The sequence below is a fragment of the Camellia sinensis genome, chromosome 4 (assembly GCF_055761805.1).
Source record: "Camellia sinensis isolate YWXY chromosome 4, ASM5576180v1, whole genome shotgun sequence".
In the NCBI taxonomy this organism is placed as follows: domain Eukaryota; kingdom Viridiplantae; phylum Streptophyta; class Magnoliopsida; order Ericales; family Theaceae; genus Camellia; species Camellia sinensis.
Genome location: NC_138964.1, coordinates 150,627,033 through 150,645,531, shown reverse-complemented (window position 1 = coordinate 150,645,531; position 18,499 = coordinate 150,627,033). Strand labels below are relative to the sequence as shown.

Genomic DNA, 18,499 nt, shown 5'->3' with positions numbered 1-18,499 from the left:
CACTTTGTGTCATGTGGCTTATTTGGGGGAGCCAAAATGAAAGGTCTTTTAAGGGTATAGAGGAACCTATTTTGAACATAAAGAGTAGATTGATTTATTTATTCTATTTTGTATAGCTAGACATTGGGAAAGGTGGATCCTTCCTGGTATCAATTTGTGGACTCTATGCAGTCTTTTGAATGTAGCTTATATAGTATAGAGCCTTTTCAGGTTTCTCCTTCTTTCTTTGTAATCTGGCTGGCATCTTCTTGATGCCTTATGGTAATAAAATTCTACTTCTCAAAAAGAAATTTTTTTTAAAAAATAAATAAAAATTTATGGTTTCAATTTGAATGAGACAAGAATAATTCTACATTTACAAGATCAGATGTTATAGAGCTAAACCTGAATGTAATTTGAAAATGGATGATTTTTTTTCCTTTTCTTTTGTTGTTATTATATTTACCGTGTGTGGTCTTTTATAATATAAATCAATAGACAATGAGTTTAGGTTAATTCTCTTCTTTGACATGGGGCTACAAACGAATCAAGCCGAGCCGAGCCGAGTCGAGCCGAGCTTTGCTGAGCTCGAGCTCGGCTTGTTTACTTATCAAGCTCGTTTGTTGAGCTCGAGCTCAGCTCAATAAGGAACTGGGCTCGAGCTCGGCTCGGCTTGGCTCGGCTTGTTAATATTAATGAAACTCGAGCTCGGCTCGATAATTTTTTTTTCAATATTATTTATGTTATTTAAATAAAAAATATTATTTAAATTATTTAATATATAATTAATATATTTATTATCTAATTTAAATAATGATAAACGAGCCGGGCTTATGCGAGCTCGGCTCGTTTACTAAATGAGCCTAATATTCAAGGTCAAGCTCGGCTCATTTACTAAGTGAGCCTAATATTCAAGCTCAAGCTCGGCTCGTTTACTAAACGAGCCGAGCCGAGCTTGTTCATGAATAGCTCAATTCATTTGTAACCCTAGACATGGAGTAGAACATAGTTGTCACTACCAAAAAATATTGAGGTTTTGTGAAAATCGAGATATACAATGTCCTTGTCCCAAAAAGTCAGAAGAATTATCAACATTTAAGATGTAGTTCAGAACTTCATGAGACACTAAAAAGAGACAACATTAAACAGTAAAATTCCTATTAAAAAGGAGCTCATCAATGCACATGGGGAAAACTTTAGTTTAGAAAATCAAACATATATTAACAAACATCCAGCGCGACTCCATGATACGATAAAACATGGATACACGATCAGAGCTTATTGCATTACCAGAACCATTTGGTTCCATAAAAGTAAAAATTTTTGTAAGAAGCAACAAAGATGTCCAAGCCTTCAGTTGTTATATTTATCTGTCTCAGTACCTTGAAAGGCCACGCACATGTCGGTAGGTATCTCCATTAAGTGAGAATTTTTAGCAAAAAGGCATTCCTGACATATAAACAAGCAAAAGGTTTTTCAGAATTTTATTGGTTTTAATTTTTTATTTTACATAAGACTTAAAAGACTTTCTATAGTTCTTTTTCCAAACCCAGCACACCAAATTCCTTTCCGAACAACTTGGAAGTATGGCTGAGCGGCTTAAGGCATTGGTTTGCCAAATCAACGTGCCTGCCCATTGTGTCTTGCCCACCTTCTGGCCCATAAATTCTTAAGAGCAGGCTAACAAGTTGGGAAGGCAGGGACCGTTGAAGATGTGCTTCATCCCATATTTCAAATTGTAGGTATTAGGTATTAGATTCAATTGTGGACCTCTGGGAAGATGGCAGACACTTCTATGGCCCAGGATCACTGGAGGCAGTGGAGGAGAAGATCAAAGCAGCCTTGGAGATAGAGAGAATGGCAGTGAGAGATCTTGAACATTTGAGTTATGGGGTTATTGTGCACAAGCTATGCAAGAATTGAGTTGTTATTATGTTTTGGGGCTGCATGCATGATAATAGCTGTGTTTTCCCAATTGCCGGATTTCCTCCATTGCGCTAGTGTTTAAATTGTGGAACTCAATGGATATAAGTTTTATTCTTAGGCTGTTCATATGTATTAGTTCGTGTGATTTTGAATATAACAATACATCTAGTTAATCCTTGCTTTTCCTCCTCTCATATACCCTTAAGTTGTATCCATAGTTGTTAAAATCCCTATCCAGATCTTACAGTCTTACGATCTTGCCATCCATTTGTGCAAACTCAATCCGGAACATGTATACAATCCCTTCTAGGTAGTATCTTTTGATCATAATAGTAGGAACTTGTTGGACTGTGGAATCCTGATCCAGGTTTGATACTACCTGATACAAATTTTGAGCCTTGTTTATTTTGTAAGTGGTTCTGTTCTATGTAATTTTATGTTTGTGACCTAACCATTTTATGCAATGTTTAAACATCCAAGCAAAATAAATATACAAGGCTTATAAACCATATTGAACCAAATAGGCTTCAAAAAACAAATTAGGGCAGTACACACTCGAACATTACTTATAAAAAAAAGGGGTGCAATCAAACATTGCCTTAAATGGGGAAAGTTAGAGTCGAAGGAATGCCAGTACAATTTGAGCATCTCCATCTCTGATTCTCTGTCCTTAACCCACTCCACTCTCTAAATTTGTTTCTCTCTCTCTCTCCCTCCCTCTCTCTCTCTCTCGTTGCATCGCCGATCATTCAATACCATTTTCTTTTTCATTTTCTCCATTTAACCAAATAGCCAGAGATCTATTAATTTGTTCGGTTCTTTCTTTTTGATGTTGTAAAGAATCCCTTTTTCTCTATTTATGTTCCACTTTCGTCTTTTATTTATTGCATTTTGTGCACTAAAATATAGATCTATTGTTCAATTTTCACAAGAGTGATGCTACATGTACTAATTAGTATACTAACTAATGTACTAACACTAGTTATAACATTATTATTGACCCCACTCATTATACAAATTATAAATATCAAAAATATCTTAAATTATGTCATATCATCAATTGGTACGCTACTTAGTACACTAACTGGTGCATATAGCATTATTCTTTTCACAATACATGGATCTTCTTTTCTTTTAATGCGTCAAACATCGAACTATCTCTCTCTATTTCTTATTTTCTCTCTATTTACTACCACTTCAAAATGAGATTATGTACTATATAATATATATACATATATAAAGCTCTTGTTTTCTTTTCTCTCTCTCTCTCTCTCTCTCTCTCTCTCTCTCTCTCTTTTGAGTTTTTAATTTATTGCCAAATGAGCGTAGTTAAGAGCCTAAGATGAGGATGTTTAGATGAATGTGTGGTAAGACTGGAAAAGATAAGATTAAAATTGAATATATTTGTGGAATGGTAATAGTAGCATCAATTGAACATATGTTGAGTGAGAACAAGCTTTAGACAATTGGTCATGTACAACGAAACCAATACATGCAATGGTAAGAAAGAGTGATATAATTGCCAGAAATAAATGTTAAGGGGAGGGGAAGACCTTAATTCACATGAGATGCGGTAGTACAAAGAATACGAAATTATATAATTTGATAGAGCATATAGCCCTTTATAGAGTGTAATGACGAATAAGGATTCATGTAGCCGACTCCACCTGATTAGGACACAAGACTTAATCTAGTTTGGTAGTTTCACTTATTTTTGTGTAATTATTCTTATTGTGTGTCTACTTTTAAGAAATATTTATTCAAACATAAATTTTTAGGCATTTTGTTTAGTAAGATCTTACAATCCTTGATCTGATCTTGTAAAAGCCTCCAATGACCCAATCTAGGATCCTAATTTTAACAACCCTAGTTGTATCTTGACTTTGCAATTCTTTGTTCCACTGTTTTCTGCCTCTCTTTGAAATGTTTTTGTCGGGCATGTTATTCTTCTTGTCCTATTGACTTTCATGCATGTAGAGAAGCTATTAAAACTAATACAGTAAAAACATAAAAATGATGCATTGTTTAGTATGTCTAAAGTGATATAACAACTTCTCAGGATACCTGGATTAAAATGGACTTAAATGTAACTGCAGTTGTTTCTGTTTGCAGTGTACAAGAATCACCATCCCCCATCTATGCTTGATAAAGTATGTCGGCTCAAAAAAATTAGTAAAAATGAAGCTTGTCACAAGCGTTTGAGTAGGGAAAATGTCCACTCTGTGAAGGATTTCTGACTCTGCTCTTCATAAACCCTACAAAGCTTAGAAATGCAACACATACTGTCCCTTATCTGTAGTCTTCTGTTGCAATATATTTTAGTAGTATATTCAAGTCAATATCTCATGTGCAGTAGATGCCTTCTCCTCGCCAACACCCACTCAGGAAAAAAAAAAAAAACAACGAAGAAGAAGAAGAAGAAGAAAAGGAAAAATTGAAAGAAAAAAAGGAAGATATATATATTTTCATAGCTTACTGATTTCAGAATTACAAAGAAAAAGCCATTACCCAGTTACTAGTTCTGCCAAGACAAGACACTGGGAGAGTAGGGTGGACAGAGACTTAACCTTTGGAAATATTGATGGCTAGTGTTGGGGCCAGGATTTTAGCTAGTACTATAAAAGAAATAAGAAATTAACTTTTAAAGATAGACATTACAACATAATAAAGTAGATTTCGTTATAAAATAAACATTTAAAGCGAGCAAATTATAAGAATTTCTTTAAAATAAAGAAAAACTGGAGTACATATTAAAATTTGGAGGGTTCAAATTGAACAACTATTTTATAAACATATACTAAAACATAAATTTTAAAAGTTGAGGAGGGGCCGGTCCTGGGCCAATGCTCCCTCCACTCCTGTTAATGGCATTGAAAGCTTGATATTTCGATTTGTTGCTTGGAATATTCGAGCATACAAATTTAAGTTTTTGATGCTGCTTTATTGGAAACCTCATGTCCATGCTGGACAAGATTGTTATTTTTTTTGTTCTTGGTCAAATGTAGTTTAAAATTTAAATCAGCGCTTTAGAAGAAACCACAATTTTAGTGAAATTGAGGCTGTGTTTTTGCAAGTATATGGAGTTTTGTATTTCATTTCTATAAAAAGATCAACCATTTCACTCTCTCTTGAAGTGTGAATTTGCTAACAACATTTGTTTCTTTGCGTTTCGACAGACCATGCTCGGACATGCATAAGTGATCATAAATTTTACTTTTACTGTCCTCCTGGATCTCAGCGGAAAATTGGTTTGGTTTTCAATAATGTGGGACAAGTGATGGGACTACTTTTAGAATGCCAATATTCTCCTTTTGTTAAGCTGCCTGAAACTGAAAAGGCATTCTTTAATCATTTGAGATTGTTATTTTCCTTCTTTCATTCCTCCTCCTATTTTCTTTTCAGGGTCATTCTAACTCCTTTATAGTCTTCTTCGTTTCTTCCTTTATTCAGGATGAAGCCCATAACTTGCCAATTGCTGCATTTGAACAGTTGGGGGGGGGGGGGGGGGTGTGTAGTCTCTTTTGATGATGAGGCCTTTCTGACAGACGGATTGTTGCAATTGTTCAGTAATGATCTGCACTTCAACTCAGCAATGGTGGAGAAATCTGATGGCAGTAAGATTTTAACTTCTCAAACGATTGGCGGGCTTGATTATCCACAACCAAGTGTGTATTCTGCAGATATCATGCCTTCTATTTACTCCGTGGGATGTGTGAATAGCTTGGACGATTTTGGCTTTTCGAATAATATTGACAGCATGGATCTTGGATATGACCGACTTTTAGATTGCTGTGATCAATTTGAGAACTCTCTGGTCTGTGAAACCAAGTCCATTACTCAAACCTTCTATGAGGATGATCGTCTGCAGTATTTTGATCCTGATTGTTCCCTTCAATCTCCGAAATCGCGTTTGGAATAAAAAACTGAACTACACACTTCTGTTAATGCTGTTATATTGTCTGGTTCTTCAATTTTTGCTTAGAAGAGATTGACGGTCTTAATCAGTGTGCTGAAGTGGTTCTCATCAATACAGAGGATTTTGGCAAAAAAACCCATGGCAGAGAAAAGCAGATATAGCGTTGATGGGCTACCCAGAAAACAAAATATTTTCCATCATAAAATGCAAATGTATTACTATTAAGTGCTGCCCAACTGAATAGAATTCCGTGTGCAGTTGTCAGAGTAGGACTAGGGAGTTTTTTTTTGCTTGACGTATATGCAGCAAGCAAGTGTATGAATGTGCTGTTGGCTTGGCTCAGCTCTACTAGCTGGATGTGTTGGATATGATGTAAAATAAATTTAGTGTAATGTATTAGTGTGATCTGCAATATAAGATGTTAAAAACTATTATGTGTATCACAATTCCCATGTGTAACTCGTGGATGGTCTATAAGATGTTATTGAATGCTTAATAAATCCTTGTGTTTTTTCGAAAAAGGAAAGGAGTTTTTCACTATTTTTCTTATGAATTATGGAGTTATGGAATTAGAGATGAAGTAGGCAAAAGGAGAGTTTAGGCAATGAAGATGGTGAGAATTTACATTGTATATTCTGTTGGTTTCAAAGCCAATTTATACACTACAACTTACATATACAAACAAAAAAGTCATTAAGCCTAACCGTAGGCTTTTTTGATTTTCCAAAGGCTAGAAGAAAAAAAAATCTAACATAATAAATACATTAGATACAAAAAAGTCTAAGCAACAATTATGATATGGACTTTTTAGTTCATATCTTATGGGGTAAATCCTTAACCCTTCCCCCTCTTACTAAGACTACAGAATGTTCTTGTGAATTATGGCCAATACCAGGTATATAAGCAGTGATTTCAAATCTAGAGGTTAATCGTACTTTGGCAACTTTACTTAAGTCAGAGTTTGGTTTTTTGGGGGTGATAGTGAAAAAATTGACAGATAAGTCACCTTTATTGCCACTCTACAGAACCGTACATGAGATTTTCAGTTTATACGGCTCCTCATTCAATTCTTTTGAAGTCATTGGATCCTTTTCCTCGTTCGAGAGTCTCCTTTCTTCCAGTCCGTCCCAATAGGATCCATTTAGTCACGTTTTCATGTTCCAATTGAACACTTTCCATTTTTATTTTTGATTCTTCTCAAAGGAGAAGATTATTCTCTTTACCAAACATATGCGGCTCCAATCACAATCTTATAATAAGAACAAGAGATCTTTCGCGATCAATCCCTTTGCCCCTCATTCTTCGAGAATCAGAAAGATCCTTTTCAAGTTTGAATTTGTTCATTTGGAATATGGGCTCTTCTACTTCATTTTTATTTACTTTTTTTTTATTTAATATTTTTCCCTCTCTTTTTTTTATATCATTCCTTAAGTCCCATAGGTTTGATCCTGTAGATTGACTCATTTTCTCATTTTCTCCTCTCTTTTTTCTCATTTTCTCAGAAGATATGAACTAAAAGTTCTTATGATAATTGTTGCTTAGACTTTTTGTATCTAATGTATTTATTATGTTAGACTTTTTTCTTTCTTCTAGCCTTTGAAAAATCAAAAAAGCGTATGGTTAAGCTTGATAACTTTTTTGTTTGTATATGTAAGTTGTAGTCTATAAATTGGCTTTAAAGCCAACGGAATATAAAATGTAAATTCTCTCCATCTTCGTTGCTTAAACTCTCATTTTGCCTACTTCATCTCTAATTCCATAACTCCTTCATAATTCATAAGAAAAATAGTAAAAAGTTCATTTCCTTTTTCTTTTTGTAATTGGTATCAAAGCTTGGTGAAGAGCTTTTGAAAGCAAGATCAAGCTATGTAAGTATTTCTCTCTAAGTCTAAATTTGTGATATATATAAATGTGTATGGTATGCTTTATGTCATAAAAAAAAAAAAATCGTCAAGTTTAGTCTTTAATTGTGTATCCTTTGTATTTTATATCTTCATAATTATTTGTTTCATTTATAGTTGTTGTAAAACCTATATGTTTAATAATTATTTGTCTCATTTTGTTTCATTTAAGAAAAATAGTTGTTTCATAATTATTTGTCTCATTTTGTTTCATTTATTTGTTTCAAAGCCCATATACTCATTAAGATCTTTTGATTATTGGCCATAATTAAGTCTTTAAAATCATAAAGAGAGGTTTTAGGCACCAGATAATACACTAGGAGGGTCTTAGGTACCAACAATAATCTATAATGACAATTAATTCTGACGATATAATATGCTTTGGAAATACAAAAAATAATGTTAATAATAAATATGACCATAGTTTGCATATTATTAAAGAGACTGGAAATATAAATAGTGTGTATTCTAGTTTAAATAATATTACTAATATTATGTGTTCTTGGTTTTCTAAATTAGATAAAAATCAAAAAATAAATCAAAATTATCTAGAAACCAAAGTTGAGTCTATAGAATTTAAAATAGATAATTTGGGTTTTATAGTAAATATTGACTTAAATAAAGAAACAAAAAACCAAATAAACAATTTGATGACAAAATTAGAAACCATATCCTTCATAAATAATGATGGAATGAATAGTCTATGAGATAATTACATTCCTAGGCTATTTTATGGTACAAAAGATATTATGGTACGTCAAACCAATACCTATAATAGGACTGAATATGAAAATATTGTTGAAATATTGAATTATTGGAGAAAATTATATAAAGATCCAGATTTAGGTATTGATGAAAGAAATAAACTACTACATTAGATAAGAGAAACTTATCTAGAACATGAAACCCTTTTACAACGCTTTAATTATGATATTAATATATCAACTAATGATGATGACAGTCAATCATCCTCATCTGAAGAAACATTTAATTAAGATATCTCACCAGAAATAAATAAAGAGAAAAGAAAGGCAGAAGAGCCAATTGATCCTGAATTATTTGGCACATGGGGAGATGGAGAAAATTTTGACTTTATTCAAACAAATGAAGTTAAAAATGATACTAACACTGGAAGTACCTCCAATCCTACACCTGAACCAGTAATATCTAGAAAATATAATAATCATAAGTATCCAAGCAATTGATGATTGGGCACAATCCTTGTCCATCATTATTACCAATTATAAAAATAGTTGGTCAAAGGAAAAATTCCTTGATTATATCGCAGCAACTCTCCAAGGAGATGTGTTGCAATGGTTAAGACAATGGGAAAAATCTGAAATCGGAAAAAGTCAAAAAAATGATTTGTTGACAAATTTTCTCACACTTGACACAATTTTAGCTGAGTTTGCAAAAATCATAAAAGAAAATTTATATGGTTTTGCAGGAGGTACTAATTTGCAAGCAGATGCAAATTATATTTTGACTAAATTAGAATTATGTAATATTTGTCTTTTTGAAGACTATGTTCAAACTTTTAAAAAATATTATTATCTTATTGATCCACCAGCAAATCAACCCTGCTTAGATCAATTTTTCCATAAACTCGCTAATCCATGGGATGAGTTATGTATTAAAATATATTCTAATTTTCTCAAAAAAATGGGGAAGGAAGAATATGATAATCTTGGTTTTTGCATTAATTATGTTCTAAGACTGATAGTAGATCGGTGTCTAGAAGCAAAGGCGAAAAAACAAATAAAAAATCAAATTTCCAACTCACAATATGGTCAAAAATATTGTGATAAAATTTTAAAAGAAAATTGAAAAATTGGTTGTAATACATTTTCTAAACGGAAAGGATTTTCTAAAAAACGTAGAAAATATAAATGGAAGCTTTGGAAAAAGAATAAAACTTTTTCAAAAAAAAAAAAAGTATATTCGAAAAAAGAAAGCAACAAGTGTTTCAAAAAAGAAAACTTGTAAATGTTATATTTATAACGAAGAAGGTCACTATGCACCAGAATGCCTAAATAGGGGAAAAAGTGCAAAGAAAATTATCAACGTTCTTGAAGAACAAGGTTTTGAAATAATATATGGCGAATAAATTTCTGATGAAGAAGAAATTTTATACGAAATTTCTAGTGATGAAGAAAGTTCAGATGAAGAACTAATCTTCATGATGACTAATAATAGTCAAGAAATATCTCAAGAAGCAGATAGTATATCTCAAGAAGAATTACAAGCCATTCGACTTGGAGATGTAATCGGAGAAGAAATTTTTTTTACCAACGTAGAATTAGCAAAATTCGAAAAAATGCAAGAAGTTGTTGTTCTAGAAATTTACAAACTTTCAAAATTCAACTTCTTTTCAGTAAGAGTGTTTGAACAATACAGTGGTAACACTCAATCAAAATGGTTAGAAAAAGGAAATATTGATATTCCTTTTTTTGATAAGAAAAAGGTTACAAGATGGAAAAAGAAATATCCTGAAATTCAGTATATTCATATTGGATTAATTCAAGTAACCATAACAGCCTTATTTCGCCAAGGGATAGATACTTCTATTTTGGCAGTAATCTTTGATAAAAGATTTTCCGACTCAATGAAAGTAATCATTGGAGGAATCCAATCTAATTTAGCTAATGGAGTAGTTTGGTTTAATGTTAGACCAAATTTCTTTATTTCCATAAATGATCCTAATCTTGAAGACACAGTCAAAATAAGAATTAAAACACAAGGATTAGGAATGAAATCAAATTTTCATGATTTGGCTATTCGTTGGAAAACAATTCACGAATTAACCAAATTTCCTGAAACAAAAACAAGATCAAACGATAATAAAATCGTTGAAATCTTTGAACCAAGACCATTTGACACGGTAATACAACCTCGTCTAATGAATTGGAGCGATTTAGAAGTCCCTCGACAATGGTTAATCCATGACCTAGTGGGATAAGGAGAATCTTCTAAAACAAAAAATCCTGCATAATTACAAATGCAAGCATTAGGAAAAAATTTATATATTGAAAATACAGTTTTAAAAATTAAAAGATCAACTTCTGTATTTGAAAAAGATTTTCCTAACAAATCATTTTCAAAATTAGGCATTGGAGAATCAAGTAATAATTCTAATTAAGAATCTATCACTTCAAACAATGTTTAGATTCCTATTTTCCTAGGAACAAGAAGACAACTTGAACATATTAAGTTTGCATATATGTATCATTTTCAAACAAAAAACGATGATATTATTTTTTCTCCTAGTCAAGGAAAAAGAAGATACACATATGTATTGGGAATATTTAATTTTGCAGGTTATAAACCCTATAGCCTCAGTGTTCTCATAGATATAGGAGCTACAGTCAGCTCATGTAAATGGAATGCCATACCAAAAGAAAAATAGACATTAATGAAACATCCAATTTTGGTTACTAGGATTGATGGCAACCATACTTCCATACAATTCAAGGCTAAAAATATAGCTATTTGGTTAAATGATAGCAAGTTCATTATATAAAAAATTCTATGTTTTCCTTATATGCATGGAGATTTTCTTCTTGGAAATAATTATATATATAAATATCTTCCAATGCAAATACAGGAAAAATCCATTTCATTAAGCATAAACAATGTCTTAATTCATATTCTCTTGTTAGAACAACATAAATATATTTGTAATAAAGAGTTTGCGCCCGTGCCGCGTGGTGATTTAACTCCCATCATCAAAACTATTGATGAATCACATTGGATTTATAAAATTCTAGAAGAAAATTTTAGTGAACATTCATTAAAATTATGGCAACGCAGCCCACGTTATTATAGTTTAAAATTGAAAGACCCTAATGTTATCATTAGAGTAAAACCAATGATCTATACTAGACAAGATATAGATGAATTCGATATTCAACTCTAGGAACTTTTAGACAAAAATTTAATTGAAGAAACTAGAAGCTCTCACTCTAGCCCAACTTTTATGGTAATAAACCATGTTGAAATTAAAAGAGGAAAAGCTCGAATAATAGTCAACTATAAATGGCTAAATGAAAATTTTGAATTTGATGGATATTTTATTCTAAGAAAAGATGTTTTGATTAACTTAACCAAATGATAAAAAATCTTTAGCAAATTTGATTGTAAAAGTGGATTTTGGCAAATCCAATTGACTAAAGAGTCAAAAAAATTGACAGCTTTCAGCATCCCTAGAGGACATTATCATTGGAATGTTATGCCCTTTGGGTTAAACATAACACCACAAGTATTTCAATGGTGGATGGATACAATTTTTAAAGATTTTAAAGATTGTTGTATTGTTTATATTGATGATATACTTATCTTCTCTAAAACCAAGGAGGAGCATAAGAAACATTTAAAATTACTTTGTGAAAACTTTCAAAAACATGGAATTATTTTGTATCAAAAAAAGATTGAACTAGAAAAAGAATCAATTGAATTTTTGGAAATAATTTTAGACCACAAAGGTTTAAAATTGCAAGAACATATTTTGTCTAAAGTACGAAATTTTCCTAATAATCTTAAAGATATAACACAATTGCAGAGTTTATTAAGCATTTTAAATTATGGATGAAATTTTATCAAAAATCTTTCAAAAATAGAAATTTCTTGGTTAACCAAATTAAGGAAAAATGTTATTTTTGAATGGACAACAGAAGATATTGCTTTAATTAAACAAATTAAGGAAACTGTTAAAACTTTACCAGATGTTTATCTTCCTAAAACAGGTGATAAATTAATTTTAGAAATAGATGCCTCAGAAGCATGCTGGGGATGTGTTCTTAAAGCAATATCAAGTAATTTATGGCATGATAAAGAGATACCTTTATCAGAAAATGAGATTAGACCAAGAAAAAATACAAATACCCATAAAATTACAAAAAGAAGAATTAATTTGTGGATATAATTTTGGAACATTTAAACTAAATGAACAGAAATATATTATTTTTGACAAAAATTACTTGCAATAAAATTGGCTATAAAAAGTTTTCATATTTATTTAGCCTCAAAAAATTTTATTGTACGCACTGATAATAAGGCAGTAAGAGATTTTTTGATCAATAAAAAACTTATTGAGCAAGGAAGAAGATTAGACTGGTATAATAAAATTTCTGAATATACTTTTGAGGTAGAACATCTTAAAGGTACTAACAATTTTTTTGCAGATTTTCTTAGTAGAAAATGTTTCAAAAAAATTAAATTACTAAACAAGTAATTTTAATTTTTGCAGAAGACCTCTAGACCAAGAGGAAACAATGGATAAGGATAAACAACATGCTCAAGAAGATTGGGTGACAATTGCTAAAAAAGCAATCCCTAGACAAGAAAAAGTTTATGTTGTGTTTGCAGGAAGACAACTTGAAATTTACACAGAATGGAATGATTGCAAAACACAAGTTTGGGGATTTTCAGGAGCATGCTATAAAGCATATGATAGCATGACGAAAGCTAAAAAAACTTTTACAGTGCACTAGTTATGCCTGTTTATCGAAAGAATTTTTGTCAAATGAGAACTAACCCAGTTCCAACTAATATTCAGACATCTAGACCAGATGAATCTGAAATAAAAGATTTTTTTCAATCTTGGTATATCTAGAGAAATTTATACAGAACTCAACGGAGTTTGGAAAACTCATATTGTAGGCAACAGAGTGAAATTTCGAAAATACATCGGAATTCTGGCCAACAAATTAGCTGAGCAAATTGCTAAATTAAAAGATTTACAAAATCTTTGTTTCAATATCCTTAAACAAATGAATTGGAATGAAGATTTTAATTTTGAAAAAATAAACAATTTTCTTTAGTTATCAGACCTCATATCAGATGAGTTTTCTGATCCAGTTTTGAACAAATAAAAAGAATTTGTCTTTTTGAAAAAGCAAGAACTTTGCTTATAAAAGAAATTTTTATGTTAATCAAAAATCGAGTTGAAGATCATCGTGATAAGATTAGACAAATCTTAGAATGATCTTATGATAAATTAAATTTTAAAGATGGAATTCCCAAAATAACCATCATGGCAAACCATGACATGTGATTTTTTGAAGACATAGATTGGGGAATAACTAATCAAGTTATTTTTCAAATTTTAGATCCATTTCAATGGATAAAATATCCAATGATCATCAAAGTAATGCTCTCATGGGTAGTAAAAGGCTTCCGATGGAGCAAATATTTTACTTTCTGGATCTCCAGTACTGTTGGTTGGCGAGAACGATAACATTTTTTCTAACCATACCAGATTTGGTATCTTAAAGAAACTGAAGATTTTGAATTTGAAGATGATTATTTAGATGAAGATCGTCGGAGAGAGCGATTGGAAAATATCCAAAAACTTTCTTTGACAAAATATTGGATAGATAATCTAATATCTGTTTCACAGGCAGCGTCAAATATCCATGGCTTAGCAAAATTGCCATTCATGGTCACAGATGGTAGAATACTATTTGTAACCCATTTTCCTATAACATATCAAAGGTCTCCTACACAAATTAATGAGGTTCTTGACATGTTATTAAATCTCAAAAGGAGAAATAATTTAGATCTTCTGTTGGAACTAGCCATGACAGCGGATGATGTAGAACATTTTCGGAATGAGCAATATAGTCAGGATCCTAATTCCCCTCCATCAGAGACTGATGAAGAATATCACAATCTCATCAACAGGATGGAAGCATAGTGGACCCCACTATCACATGCAGCTGTCTCCTGATCGACTCCAACCTTATCCAGGACACATGGAGCAACCTGCATTATTCGACGGAAAGTGGCCAGACAAATCCTTTCAGCCGCTGCTACACGACAAATCAACTCAGCCAAAGCTTATCTATAACAGTCTATCTCTTTAAAAACCGGGGAGGGTAGACAAATGTATAATTGTAGAAGCTTGTCAGAAGATAGGAACTAAAAAGTGCTTATCATAATTGTTGCAGACTTTTTGTATCTAATGTATTTATTAGGTTAGACTTTTTTTCTTCTAGCCTTTGGAAAATCAAAAAAGCCTATGGTTAGGCTTGATGACTTTTTTGTTTGTATATGTAAGTTGTAGTCTATAAATTGGCTTTGAAGCCAACAAAATATACAATGTAAATTATCTCCATCTTCGTTGCCTAAACTCTCCTTTTGCCTACTTCATCTCTAATTCCATAACTCCTTCATTTGGAAAAGGCATTTGTCTTTGGGTTAGATTGTATATATGTAGATGCTTTTAACAGTGATGGATATCAAATCAAGCATGACATCGACGGCTTAAAAAGGGGTATCGTGGTGAGCGTGTAGAGAAGAGTTAAAACTAAAACAGGTTGGAAAAGGCAGTTGTCTTTGGGTTAGATTGTATCTTGATTTTGCTATTCTTTGTTCTACTGTTTTATGCCATTTTCTTGGTATTGATTCGATGCATGTGGAGAAGGCTTAAAAACTAAAAGAAGGGTAAAATGGTGCATAAAGTTCAATAGCTTTTCATAGCTAATAACATAAGCATTGTAAGAACCAGCATTATTGATACAAGAAAAAAGAAAAAAAAAATTAAAGGAAATATTGAAAGGAAAAAAGGATGATATATATATATATATGTATAGTTTCTTGATTTCAGAACTCTTGTATTCTTACATCCACTTCATTTACATAAATTGAAAAAAGGCCATAACAAAAAGTTATTACCCTGGTGCTAGTCCTGCTAGGACCTTTGGAGAGTATAAATGACGTTGAAAGCTTGATATTTCAATTTGTTGCTTGGGAAATTTGAGTTTACATATTTAAGTTTTTTGTGGTTGCTGTATTGGAAACCTTATGTACATGCTGGACAAGAGATTGTTATTGTCTTTGTTCTTGATCAAGACTAGTTTAAAATTGAAACTAGCACTTTACAAAGGAACCACAGTTTTAGTGAAATTGAGGCTGTCTATGCGGGTAGTTTTGTATGACCTGTAAATAAGGATGTTCATCTCCATGAAAAGATAAACCGTTTCACTTTCCCATGAAGTGTGGGTTGCTAACAATATTTGTTTCTTTACGTTTCTACAGATCCTTGGCGCGGGTATGTCTGCTGAAATGTGGGAAGTTACTGTAGACCATGCCCGGACATGCACAATTGATCCTGGGTTTTACTTTTACTGTCCTGGATCTCAGCAAAAATCTGGCGTGGTTTTCAATGCTGTGAGACAAGTGATGAGACTACTTCCAGAATGCCAATATTCTCCTATCGATAAGCTCTTTGAAACTGAAAAGGCATTCTTTAATCACTTGGGTTTGATATCTTTTTTTATTTATTGCTTTGATGAAGGTAGCGTGTCGTGTTGGACATGACATTGCTAAAAAACAGACTTTTAGTGGCGTTTAAAAAACGCCGCTATATCTATCAAAAACGCCGCCAATTCCTTTCGCGACGTGTAGTACCAAACGTCGAGGCTGCCGCCGTCGCTGTATCTTTACGACGTTTTAAAAACGTTGCGATATTAGAATAGGCGGCGTTTTTAGAAACGCCGCGAAATGTCCCTACCATAACATCACTATGATTTTAGCGACGTTTTCAAAACGCCGTGATATCTTTTTAAAAAAATTGACAGTTTAGGTGGCGTTTTTAAAACGCCTTGAAATCCACTTGTTTTTTTTTTTTTAAATTGTGCTAATTTTATGTGATTAAACTAGAAAAATACCTGTAATAAAATTGAATAGCCTTAATATGAAATAATAACTCCCATTCAAATAATAAATGCAGTATTAATTCACTTTCCTATTCAATTTAATATCCAATCATCATTACCCACAAAATAACATATTCAAATATTAAATTCACAATTCTCAACCAAAAAATCAGCAGTCCTATGGCAGCAAAAATCAACACCAGCCAAAAGTCACACACAGCCTTGTTCTTATCAACTAGACCAACTTGTATTACAAAAGCTTTTGTAAGATAATTTGCTCCCAAAAAATGAAAAAATGGATCATCATCCACATCCATACTAGATCTACCAGGTGTCTCTGGAGTATAAATTGCAGGAATCACATCAGGCTCCCTAGCTAAGAAGACAATGTTCACCACCCCATAATTTCCACTTACAAATGGTTGGTGCTCATCATGCCGCCATTCTCCATCAACAAAAAACTTGTACTGCACGGAAATAAAAACAACATGTCTAAACATCAGATACTAGAGATAGAAGTACACTTTTAGGATTGTTGATGTAGATGAACTCATCTCTTTGACTAAACACTGAATTTCATGATCAATTTGTTAATCTTGCATAATATTTCTGTGAATATCATGTCCGTTATATACAATTTTGAAAGAATTAAAATGTATAAAATGCATGCACCATTGTGCAACTAATCAATCAATAATTCCAAAACCTTAAGCTGACATACAAAAATAGAAAGCACAATGCAAACAGGGAACAAATACAAATGGACTGTCTTGAACCCAAGACCTTCCCCAACCTAAGCTCCAATACCATGTTAGATCACCACTAATCCCAAAAGCTTAAGCTATTAGGAAATGGGCCCAAAAGTGTATATCAAGTTATCCAATATGATGGATCTAAAAGCATACAACAACAATAAATTTAGAGGGAGTACCCTTATGTCCTGTGTGTTCAGACAACTGCCTTTAAAATTAAATAGCAAATGACCATTGTTTTCTACACATGTACAATTCATAATAACTTGGGTCACCTCAAAGGTAGGTCACGAAAATAGAGAGATAGCAAATCCTAGAAATAAGAGCATTATGAAGTCTTTGTGGTTTAAATTTATTTTCTTAAAAAAAACAAAATAAATACATGCATATATATACTCACATGGTTGAGGCACTAGAATTGGAATTAACATGCTGAGCAATGTCAAGAATGTATAAGAAGTCATTTTCCAATCCATGGAGAGAAGTTGCAAAAAGAATTAAGTGATAATATGGATTGTGTGATTATGACCTCAAAATTTGACCTACGTAGAACAACCTCCCATAATTCCAGTACAAAAAAGCTACGACAGTACTTATCTCCTTCTACCTGTTCAACTGCAATTTTCAAGGACTGTAGAGCAGCCACAACTTCATGAAGTACAGGGGAAGCAGCATCAAATGCAGATGCAGAACAGTAGGGCGTCGTATCAAATGAAAACCATTCTTCTTTCCCCTCCCTGCAGATTTTTATAGTTAATACTTGCAATATCGACTGGAAAACAAAATTAAAAGAAGGCCTGGTAACAATTGCATCAAATACCTTAACGCACTCTTCAAGAGATAAAACTCACTTTCAAAACCTGCATACATCACCTGTATATATACACAATTAGAAATTGAATGACAACATATTTCATATGAATAAACCATCATGCTTACCAAGTTAAATTCATCTTTCAAAATTTTTGAAACTCTACGCAATGCCTCTCTTGGGCAATATTCCCAAGCTTCACCAGGTTTAAGATGCATGTCACCCAAAACCATTCCTTCTTGTTTTGCCCTGTTGAGGTCAAAAAAATAAATTAAATTATGATCACAAATATATCTGCTGCCCAACCAGATGATTCTAGACAACACACTTGAGATACGCATATGTTTATTGAATGTATATGATCCACATTTGTTATAGTAGACCAACAGAATAAAATATGTGAAAAACTATTCTGATTACTGGGCACATAATATTACTTTCCATGCCATGTGCCATCCTAAAGTCATATAATGATTTGTTGTCAAAGATCTCAAATGAACTATAAACCACTAAGCAGACCATCTTATTAGGGCCTGTATGGTTGCATGAATTTACTC

The 18,499-nt window shown here is 32.4% G+C and overlaps 2 protein-coding genes across 6 annotated transcripts in view; both read right to left on the bottom strand.

Moving 5' to 3' along the window:
* The window catches only part of LOC114264390 (Putative thiol-disulfide oxidoreductase DCC), a 217,959-nt gene that overhangs the window by 17,590 nt on the left and 181,870 nt on the right, over positions 1 to 18,499 (bottom strand). The gene's annotated exons all lie outside the window — the stretch shown is intronic.
* Positions 17,577 to 18,493, bottom strand: LOC145789590 (uncharacterized). Its single transcript, XM_082866520.1, has 3 exons — positions 18,071 to 18,493; positions 17,952 to 18,004; positions 17,577 to 17,868 (listed from the first exon to the last, which is right to left on the bottom strand). Exons 1-3 carry the CDS (start codon positions 18,281 to 18,283, stop codon positions 17,592 to 17,594), a joined length of 543 nt encoding a protein of 180 aa, XP_082722646.1. The 5' UTR covers positions 18,284 to 18,493; the 3' UTR covers positions 17,577 to 17,591.